The sequence below is a fragment of the Strongylocentrotus purpuratus genome, unplaced genomic scaffold (genome assembly GCF_000002235.5).
Source record: "Strongylocentrotus purpuratus isolate Spur 01 unplaced genomic scaffold, Spur_5.0 spur5_scaffold_3, whole genome shotgun sequence".
In the NCBI taxonomy this organism is placed as follows: Eukaryota; Metazoa; Echinodermata; class Echinoidea; order Camarodonta; family Strongylocentrotidae; genus Strongylocentrotus; species Strongylocentrotus purpuratus.
Window position 1 is genome coordinate 8,849,737 of NW_022145609.1, and position 11,528 is coordinate 8,861,264.

At 38.8% G+C, this 11,528-nt stretch overlaps 1 protein-coding gene across 1 annotated transcript; it reads right to left on the reverse strand.

The window, feature by feature from the left end:
• Positions 1-543: 543 nt before the first annotated feature.
• LOC115918973 (transcription factor BTF3 homolog 4-like) lies at positions 544-10,047 on the reverse strand. The gene is made up of 5 exons (XM_030996026.1): positions 10,009-10,047; positions 6,888-7,102; positions 4,602-4,748; positions 3,763-3,883; positions 544-1,509 (listed from the first exon to the last, which is right to left on the reverse strand). The coding sequence occupies exons 2-5, from the start codon at positions 7,053-7,055 to the stop codon at positions 1,466-1,468; spliced, it is 480 nt and encodes a 159-aa protein (XP_030851886.1). The 5' UTR covers positions 7,056-7,102; positions 10,009-10,047; the 3' UTR covers positions 544-1,465.
• Positions 10,048-11,528: the final 1,481 nt, after the last annotated feature.

Below are 11,528 nucleotides of genomic sequence, written 5' to 3' on the forward strand. Positions count from 1 at the left end.
ATTAAATACAAAAAGAGACATTTTCAGTTTAATACAAAAATTTTGCACACCCTTTTTTGCTTTCTGCACCATTCTGAAGGAACCTAAAGCTACGGTCACAAAGGTTTGTACGATCGATGCACTCGTATGAATCTCCGTTTTCCATGATCTTACCGAATCTCCGTTTTCCATGATCTTACCGAATTTCCTTGGTCTGAAAATTGTTCGTACGAAGTTCGTAGCAGTTCGTAATGGCATTTGTGACCGAGGCTTTAAAAGGCAACCATCAAACTTGAATAAATTGAAACCCAAGGGCCTATATTTAACCAAATTGCCAATAGGCCTGGCGCTGGGCCTCAGTCACGTTTAAAATCATTTGCAACATTCAGCTTTTGATACAAAAAATCCGCAGCAATGAAATCAATTATACATGTAGTCGAATGTGGGCTAGGGAATTTCAACTACTAATTGCCATCAGTGAACTATGACCAACTAACTGCCCAGGACAGTGGAATTTCATAGGGGGGATGGTGATGGGTTTGCTTCAATGATGATTTTTCAAAAGCTCCAAAAGAAGAGACCAATTTAACAAGTTCATAAAAACAGGTATTGGTGCTGATCTGGCAATAAAATTGCCTCACAAACTTATTCTTTTGAGCAATAAACTACCTCCAGTCCTTTACACTAAGACATTACACATACATGTAAATGGGAAAATTAGAATACAAACTAAATACCAAGGATTGGATGTAACATATTAAATACAATGTATTCTTAACTACAACTGAAACTAAACAAATCTTTGCATTGGAATTTATGGATTGTAATGCCAACTTCTTGAATTATTCACGATTTCAAGAACGTTATGAATCCACCTGATATTGCAAATGATACTAGATATAGGGGTTCGCACCAACCAATTGAAGACATGGCCTGTGAGGAGTGTTTCTCTTGAAACATATTCTTTGTAGTGGAGCGAATCCGAGGTATTTTCTCTCGTGAACAATTAAATTATATGCGTTAATGTATCCGATAACTGTATGAAGTTGATAAACACTATCATGGCTTGTATCGGGCCCAATATGAAAAAACTTATACTTCTCATTTTAATTATCAGTTTTATATTCCATGAACTTCTAGGGAAAAAATACCATGTACTTGCGAAGAACATGAACAAAATCTTGTATTGAGAGAAAAATATTCCATGTACGGAAAATCCATGGAGGCCGTCTACACAGAAAGAATGACGAGGTATCTCTCCCTCGACTAAGGGGGTCAAAAAAGAGCTCAAAACTTTGCTCCTCTTGATAAATGGGATGAAAACAAATGTCAGTTCTGTGCCTGACAGAAGTCCAAACTGGCCCAGGCTCTGGGCAACAGTAAGAAAGTCCGGTAATAGATCAAATTCTTGAGAATGTTTCCACGCTTGGCTGGTCTCACCGCAAAGCTGGTCTTGTTAAGTGTAGTCCGTGTTTTAGGGACTCTCTTAGGACTCCTGCTTGGACAGGGCATCAAAGTCTCCAACCAATTCTAAGGGTTAAAAAAAAGATGAAAATGGAAATCAATATTGAATATATATTTTTTTTAAACAAGATTTTGCAGGATTCTAAAAATATCATGCAAGATATTGTCACAGTGTAATGTACCGGCATGTACACAAAGCTGATTGATGCAAAGACTGGATTGTTTTACAACAATTTCACTACTCATTGAATATTCCAGTTGGTAAAGAAACATTCACACCAAAATGTACACTAACTTTTGTTGAAGACCTTTAACTCTCAAATTAAAGAAATAAGTTTTACAAGTTATTCATATGGGTCATTCCATGTCAAATCACCCAAAAAATCTGAAAATCTTAACCCGACCATTTTTGATTTTGATGAAACTTAGTGTACTTGTTGAGTGTGATCTCACAGCACCAAATCCAAAATTTTAGGTCAATCGGGTGAGGGGTTTGGGAGATACGGCCCACCAAATTTTGAGATTTTTTCAAAAATGGGGGTGGCGGGCCTACCTTTGAACCCTTGTATCTCGGGACCTGATGGGTCAATCTTCACAAAATTTGTATTGTTGGAAAGGGTATTCAATAAGGATTCCAATTCTGCCGCCATTTAGAAGATTTGTACATGTTGGGGTACTTTGACCTCTTGACCTCAGATTTGACCTTGAAATTGACCTTGTGGATCACGTAACTTTGACAACATTTTTTATGAAATGTAATCTCTGACATGTTCACTAAAACATATTAAAGTTTCAGAGATATAATATTTTTTGTTTAGGAGTAATAAGGATTGAAAGTATCCATGCTCACAGATATTCACAATAAACCCTATTATACTGTATACAATACATGCAATATGCACAGTACAACATACATCTTCCACATGCTTTTTTGTTTTAGTCACATCCATCCTAAATGTCAGCAGTACTTGAATAGAAATAAAATGACAAGTTCATATAGGCCTAAAGGGTTAACAGGATGTATGGCTTTAGACCTCTGAGTCGGTTCTAGGATAATTACCCCCTGGAAAATTTACCCCCGGAAAACTACCCTCTAAGGACAATTACCCCAGAGGTCAATTACCCCCCCCCCCCCCCCCCCCCCCCCCCCTATTCGTTAAAGTGGAAGTCCAACCTGATAATAAGGTGGTTTTAATCAAAGCAGATTTATTTTTTGGGGTATATTATTCTTGAGGGGTAATTTTCCCGGGGGGGGGGGGGGGGGGGGTAATTGTCCTAGGGGGAAATTGTCCAGATGTTGATTGTCCTCGGGAGGGGGGGGGGGGGGGGACAGATTGTCCTAGGAGGTAATTTTCTGGGGGGTAATAATCCTCTGGGTGTGATAGTCCTTGGGGGGTAATTGTCCTCAGAGGGGGGGGGGGGGGGGGGGGGAATTTCCTGAGGGTTAATTTTCCAGGGGGGTAATTATCCTAGAACCGACTCAGAGGCCTAAAGCCATACATCCTGTTAATCCTTTAGGCCTATATGAACTTGTCATTTTATTTCTATTCAAGTACTACTGACATTTGGGATGGATATGCCTAAAACAAAAAAGCATGTGGAAGATGTATGTTGTACTGTGCATATTGCATGTATTGTATACATTATAATAGGGTTTATTGTGAATATCTGTGAGCATGGATACTTTCAATCCTTATTGCTCCTAAACAAAAAATATTATATCTCTGAAACTTTTACATGTTTTAGTGAACATGTCAGAGATTACATTTCATGAAAAATGTTGTCAAAGTTACGTGATCCACAAGGTCAATTTCAAGGTCAAATCTGAGGTCAAGAGGTCAAAGTACCCCAACATGTACGAATCTTCAAAATGGCAGCAGAATTGGAATCCTTATTGAATACCCTTTCCAACAATACAAATTTTGTGAAGATTGACCCATTAGGTCCCGAGATACAAGGGTTCAAAGGTAGGCCCGCCACCCCCATTTTTGAAAAAATCTCAAAATTTGGTGGGCCGTATCTCCCAAACCCCTCACCCGATTGACCTAAAATTTTGGATTTGGTGCTGTGAGATCACACTCAACAAGTACACTAAGTTTCATCAAAATCAAAAATGGTAGGGTTAAAACCATTGGGTGATTTGACATGGAATGACCCATATATCTCTCCACTCCCCTGCATTCATCTTACTAAGAACAGAACCAAGTCTTGTCATTACAGCACAAAATTGCACATTTGTAATACAAAACAAAACACAGAAACATTTAAAAATTCCAGTGGGTGTAAAGAAGCAAAATAGATTATTTTTTAAGAACTTACCCGGTACATCCTCTTCCTCCTCATCAATAGTGTCTGGTTTAACTACGGTTCCCTTGCCTCCTGTCTCTTCTACGGGCATGCTATCTGGCATTTTACTTCCAAAAGTTGTACCATCCATGCCCTGTAAGGTAAGCATGTATAAAACAACAGATATATTACTAATTTAAGCATATTTAAAGAGATTAGTCACAAAAACAAAAAAAATTGTTAAATTACATTACAGGAGGAGTCCTCTTTTCTTTGACTGCATATTGCTGTATCATCATTCTTCCACAGATCCTCATGAGTGGAAATCGATGCAAAATAACAAACACCGTGAATACATAGAATCTTCATATTACGGGCCAAATGCTTTTGAAGCTGCACCTTAGAACAAACCTTGCCAAAGTCTGATTTGCTTCAAACTGAGCTTTCCATAACCGACCAGGACTTTGCAAAATGATACTTTTGTAAGTGGTTCATAGTAAGGACATCGCGAAAATCAAGGGGTTATATTTCACTCTTCTGCTCACATCTCAAAGAGCAATTCTTGGACACTGTTTGTTAGTTATTGCTGACACAATACCTACCCTCAGACCCCGGCCCGCCCACTCCGTGAACGGAGGGACACCATGCATGTTCCCAAAATGTCCGGTAAAGGGGTAATTTTCACCCACCAAAGTCTGGCTCGTAGTACACAAAAATCCAGCCCGTATTGACTTTACACACCGGACTTAGGGGGGTGTTTTCAAAAGGAGGGAACATGCATATGCGTACCCCAAATAACACTGAGTGGGGGGCCGGGCCTCGGACCAATCAGTGCAAGAAATGAGAGCAAAGTTGGTACTTCCTCAACTTACCAATTGGTTGATGATGCTAGGGAGCATCTCTGCTAGCTGCTTGTTCTCAGCATGCCCACTGATTGCAAACGTGTTGGCTGCTAATGATGCCTGAACTTTAGGGTTGTTGAAGTGAATCACAGTACCATCATCTTTGATCATATTTACCTGTTGGTATAAAATAAGAACATTTTCTTGATGTTACAGATGCAATATACCGTAAATCTCCTTGTATAAGGCGCACTTTTTTTCCGTCGGCAAAAATCAAAAGTCAGGGGGTGCACCGTATACACAGGTACAGGATATTTCGAGTTCTCAAAATGCTACTTTTTAATGGTTTCCGAAAAATCTGTGTGTCTCAACATGAACTACATAATGCAAATAAAGAATAGGATCTACTTAAGTTAAACTACGTTCCTAATTTGAAGGGAAGAGAGTTTTTTTTTTTTCAGTCTCAATAAATTATGCCCCTTCACAAAGCACTTTGCCGGCCGAAGCTCTCCCGTGTCTCCAACTCACTCACCTGTATCATGCAGCTCACTCACACTGGGGATATCGAATCACCACTCGAAAACTAGCCTGTCTAAATTTCGGTTTGGACTCGGGAGGACAATTTTTCTGTCACCTTTAGTTTTAAAAACATTGTTACTATTCTTTTTTACTTTGACTTTTTGACTGTAAAGTCGTAAAATAAATAAAAAGTCCTTCTCAATTTCCTGCATCATGGCTTTGGTTTCCGAACCGGGAACGCACGCTGAAATAAAATACGAGTCAGTTGGTGTCGGCAAAAAAGCAAACCCAAAAGGAGGAAAAAAAAGAAGAAGATTTTTTAATTTTTTTTTAAAATCTCAAAAATAGGGGTGCGCCTTATACACAGGTGCGCCTTATACACAGAGATTTACGGTAAAAATATCTATGGGTGAGTGCAAGGTATGCTCAATAGGTTCCAGAGTATGCAGTTAAATCTGCATACGTTGAATCTGTTAGGACCGCATAAAATAATTTGACTTGTGCCACTTCAACTTATATTATGGATATATATAATTTCAGACAAAAAATATATGGATATATTTTTTTTGAGGGGGGAGGGGGGGGGGGGGGCATCTATTCTATTTACAACCAATCCCATCCATCGGCAAAGTGAGAGAAAACATGAGGCGGTCTCGCCTGCATAACGCAATTCAATATGATAACCAGAACGTCAATGACGTAGCGCTCATCCGCATCTTGCAACAGCATGTATCGTAAATTTTATGTGGCATACTTTTGAACTGGTCAGAAAATAAAAATTTGATGCCCTGGAAGGGACATAATTTCATTTCATTTGCATAAAGTACCATAAATAATCAATGGACCAAAATCTCACAATTCTGTGTAGAAGTTTAGTGTTCCAAATTTAGCTCTACCAGATAAGGCAAACCAAATCAAAATCGGTCAAGAAATGAGGGAAAAGAAGCAATTTTTGTTATTTTTAGAATAAATTTGCATAAATTACCATAATTAATTAATGGGGAACAATTTCAAAATTCTGTGTAGAATTTTAGTGTACCAAAGTTAGTTCTACAATATAAAGCAAACCAAATCAAAATCGGTCGAGAAATGAAGGAGAAGCTTTTTTTGTGATTTCGAATAAATTTGCATAAATTAGCATAGATAATGAATTTCATGATTCTGAGTAGAAATTTTAAATCCCCCTCCTAGCCCTATCATATGAAACAATCAGAATCAAAATTGGTTGAAAAATAACGAAGAAGAAGCATTTTGAAAATCTTGATGTTGACGCCACAACAAAGTCTAAGTTTGTTGACCTTAAATGACCTTTGACCTTAACTTAATGACCTGAAATTCTACTCACATGATTGGGGAGACTTGATAACCTTAAAGTCCAAGTTTCATTGACTAAGAACTTATACTTTCAAAATAATATCAAAAATTCAAAAACTAAACCTTAGGTTAAGTTTTTGATGTTGACGCCGCTGCCGCCGCCGCCGTCACCGTCACCGTCACCGGAAAAGCGGCGCATATGTCTCGCTTTTTGCTACGAAGGCGAGACAAAAATCGGGAAACCGATTTAAATCAGGTTTTCATCAGGCCTGATATATCCAAGGAACATGTTTCAAACTATAAATAAAATGTCAAACAGTTTGCATACCAAGTCACAGAATACTGCCTATAGTCATACCCCAGTTTCAAACATAATTACTTCTCATGAAGAGAAAAAAAAACTTTGCAGAGTACGTTCTTCCTAAAAGATAAATCACTTGCTCATCTTTTAATTATGAAGTCGGAAAAGAAGACACCGCTTACCTCTTCAATACCTGGTATATTATTTACAGCTAATTTTTTTAACGATGTCTGTAATTTCTTGTCGTCTGTGGTTGCGGTTTTGTGGAGGACCTTCCTTTTTCTCCTGATAGTACCTTTACCACCTATTCTGACTTGCTTCTGGAGCTTTTGTAACTTATCGGGATTCATCTTGGCTAATGTGATGAGGTGCTAACAGCTGACTCCTAATATCTGACCTGTACAATACATTGGAGGACAGAAATATGAAAATCCTGGTAATAATTTGGAGGAATACAAATAATATTTAGCGGGATAACAGTAACAGTAATTACAAATCACTCAGAAAACAAGTACATGTATAAGTTGGTACATGTGCATATAATGGGGAGGGAGGGGGAGGGAGGGGGGAGGGGGGAGGGAGGGGGAGGGGTGGTGGGTATAATTATGACACTGTCTCAGGATTGAAGCCATCTTCAGAAAATATTTATTTAACCAGGTAAACTCTGGATTTTAAACATTTTTCACCATGGTTTTGATAGAAATGGTGTTCTCTTTCAGTTTTCCCTCTCACTTTGAGTAACTGTAGCTATCAGGCTCAAACCAAATTAAGATTGACACAAAAATTGTCTTCTATTAGGGTGTCTGATCGCGCACCCAATGTTGTGTGCTAAAACCCTTCCCATAGAGATTGTACGCTTCCCTATGTGGTCTACGTGCATTGCGCGACCATCCAAAATTGGTCAATGATTTTATGAAAAAATTTGAAATTCAAACCTTTATAACAAATGATCCTGAAGGTGAAACTCAATAAATGAGGTGTCATATGAAAGAGCAGGTTTTTCTCCATATTCCCCATCGGGGGCCACCCCCAGAATTCTAAAAATATCTTGGTCAAAACAGCGATTGAAATGTTGTTTGCATCCTAGCTCCAAAATTTGCCACTTTCCTGAGCTGCCGCCCCGCGGCTTAAGCAGGGCTAGACGTAAGGATAATATCCAGATGCTTTTTTTTTCGCTAGCCCCAAGGGATCATTTGTTATAACAGTTTGAAAATACCCTTCCCACATTTTTGGAATCAGCTAATTAGGGAGGCGTGAGCTCCGCTCAGTCCAAACCATGGTTACATCGTAACATGTGCGCTTATAGTGAATGAAAGTATGGGTGGCCGATTCTCGCCATAGAACCCGGAAGTGAATACACGTTGTAGTCAATGGCAATATCGCGGAGATTGTCTCCGCGATATTGCCATTGACTACAACGTGTATTCACTTCCGGGTTCTATAGCGGGAACGGCCACCCATACTAGTCAATGGCACATATCGCGGAGACAGCGTGGCTCAAGCTTGCAAGTCGCGCATTGGCTGAGCAACTTGCGTACGATATGCATACGCTTGCATATCGCGCGATACAGCTGTTTGGCTAAATTTAGCAAAACAACATAACTCTGCGTGTACGTCTTTTTCGTCGATTCTGAGCAAAATGCTATGAATATTTCAGCATTTTGAAGGGGCTGTATCTTTTGATAGAAACATCGGCGAGACTTGAAATTTGAAATGTATTATTCTGATTACATTTTTAATTCAAATATCAAACAAAAATGGTGAAAAACGATCCCAAATTGAAAATTGAAAAATCGTTCAGACACCCTACTTCTATCTTATCTATATTTTAATGTCCATTTCGTAAAAATCTGTATTTAAAAAGACATCTTTTTTGTTTATATTTTCAAGTGGCATTTTTTGTTAATCACTATCAAAAAGTTCTTAGACTGTAGTTAGATCCCATATTTCTAAGATCTACCTCTTTCGAATGAGAAGGATTTTAGTGACTCAGGTTTTATCGTCGTCGGTCTTGTCACTCACTTGTGTGGGCATCATATTCCTTCTGCTACAACAATTATTGCAAACCGCTGCACATTTACAATACAATTGCATACTGTAACCAGGTGTGCTGGTCCGAGAATAAGGATCGTCTTCATTTAAACGCGGACTGATGCGTTCTAAAAAAATGATAGTCTGCATTTTCGCAGACGTTTCAAACATTTTTGATTGGCACATTGGCGATGCAAAAAATGGATTTCGTAATGATTTTCTTGACGCATTTTACATTGTTTTTGTACAGAGATCTTCACATTATGAGCAATAAATCCTTGGGAGTTGGGAAGACTGACAACCCATGAAAGTAGATGGAGAAATAGGGTTATTTTCCCCCGGGGAATCCATTTTTGGCATCGCTAGCGGGCGGTTATGCAGAGCTACCAAGTATCACGCATTAGGCGTGACATCACGCATTTCGAGGGTCTGAAAATGCTCTTATGCACGACGCGCATGCTAGATTTTGAAAAACGTTATACCTTATACGTGTGTTATACCCTCCCACGCCAAATCATGAAAATGTCACGCATTGCCGATCTTTGAACTTGGCGTCTCTGGGTTATGTAACCCGAAACCCGCAGAGCGCCAATAAAAAAAGACGTCTGCAAAAATGCAGACAATCCTTAAATAATTGGAGGACGCATTTTGTCCACGTTTATGAGGACCAGCGCCCCTAATAGTAATGGCAAGTGTGCGTGAAGTTATGGTTGCTGTGACCTGTGAGAAAGTGCATTTTAAAATGTCTTCGTTTAGTCTAGACTATTCAAGGAAAAATACAGCAAAAACAACTTTAATCATGGCCAAGGCATAATCTGAACGATTCAATTGATCATGGAGATTAATTTGATTTTTAGATATATCTCCACGCCGGAGTTAACGGGTAAAAATGGATACGAAAGTACACTAGCCAGAATCATGGGCATCCGCTATCATGCGCATGCTGATATGGCATGGCGCGATGGCGCGGCACGACTACCATAACTGATATTGGCCCTGCTATCTACGCACTGAGAACATGCCGGGAGCTACGGCGGACCACCACGGTCACAAACCCACTCGAGTGTAGCTTCACGTGCACACAAATGCACACTTATTCACATACACACCCAGGTAAAGTAGTAAGTTTCAGTACTTTAGAATTGCTCAATTAAAACTTTGACATAACGTACAAGTTGCACTCAAGATAAATATTAAAACATGATAATGTTAGTGTTAGCAAAATAACAACAAAGATTGAAAACTAGACATTAACAAAAATATACCACTTACCGGTATGTGACCACGAGGCTTCGTGCAAATCCAAAATGGTAGAATGTGACGTCACGAGACTTTAACTATTTATCAATCTAAATTCTACATTTTTACAAATAATTTACTAAAATACTTACAGTTAAAAATAAAAATTTGAAGTAAATTAATATTTTTACATATTAAATATATTTATTTAATAAAATTTGTGCGTTATTGAATTAAAATAGAAATAAAATTCTTCTTTTGAATTTAAGGTTCTAGAAAGAGTCCTATGAATATTTATCAGATGAATATTCATATAATATTCAGACTTTGTGATATTCCTTCCCGGAAGTAGAAATTCATATAGTAAAGAGAAAGTCATTTGATTACTTCTACAGCTCAGTAAAATATCACTGAGCAGTGAAAATTCCCAATGAAAATCATTTTTTCAACATAGCTGACAGTTTTCCGTCACATTGTAGGAGTATAAGTGTTCATGGGTGACTTGAAAGCTGTAAGTTTTCTTAATGGAAGAGCTGGCGCGCCACAAATACAAAGTAACGCGCGAAATATATAAGCAGCTGATCCCGAGATCCCGTCTGTCAAAATCACCAACTACGCGACTCGCCCGAATAGCAGAATCCAAACAGAATCGTTCCCTTCCATCGAGTTAATATTACCGCTTTTCTCTGCATCTATATTTAGATATTATATCGGAATAACTTTATCATTCTTCCTTAGCAATTGGTATTAATGAGATATTTTGTTTTTCTTAAAACCAACAAAAAGATAGTTGGGTATCCAGGCGCGTACGCAGGGGGTTAGGGGTTAGGGGTTGGGGTTAAACCCCCCCTTTGACTTTTTTATGTGTGTGTTTTGTGGGAAAACCCCCCCTTTTTTTTATATAAAAAAAATAAAATTGGTGCCCTAAAAAATCAGACCTTACCCCCCCCCCCCCCCATGAAACGAAATATGGATCGGCCAAATTTTCAAATTTTGGGACACACAAAAAACAAAATGTGACTGGCTGAGTCTTTGCGAAATTTTCAGCGTGATTTTCAAATTTTAAAACCCCTCCCCCCCTCCTCAAAAAAATCCTGCGTACGCGTCGGGGGGTATCCATAAATAGCCCCGTCTCTTTAACAAACAAAATGATAAAAATAGTAGATGGGATCAAGCGAAGTATTTTTTCCCAATGCATCATGCATGTTATATTCTTGCGGGAATTTGGCTGATTCTCCGAGCCCTCGATGGGGGTGGAAGCAAGAGCAAGCTTTCCCATCATTGTTTAACAGATTTTTTCCAGGAATTTTGCAAGTTCTGGTCAGGATCTTCATGGGCCACCTTTTTCAAAAGTTGGGTCTGCAGCCGCTGGCAAATATGAGACATTATGTCATTAATAAGTTAATTTAGTCAACAAAACCACACCATTATGAGTGGAGGGTCAAGCCGGTCTGCTCCCCCCCCCCCCCCCCCACCACGCACACACACTCAATGTGGGCTCTGTGGAACTAGAAGCTGAAGAAATCAATCTCACTATTGAGGTACGAGTTTTT

Coding starts and splice junctions, on each gene's coding strand:
- LOC115918973 (XM_030996026.1), bottom strand. CDS start 7,055: ATGAATCCCGATAAGTTACAAAAGCTCCAGAAGCAAGTCAGAATAGGT. Junction 4,749..6,887: donor ATATACCAGGTATTGAAGAG/GTAAGCGGTGTC, acceptor TTATACCAACAG/GTAAATATGATCAAAGATGA. Junction 3,884..4,601: donor CTAGCATCATCAACCAATTG/GTAAGTTGAGGA, acceptor CTTACCTTACAG/GGCATGGATGGTACAACTTT.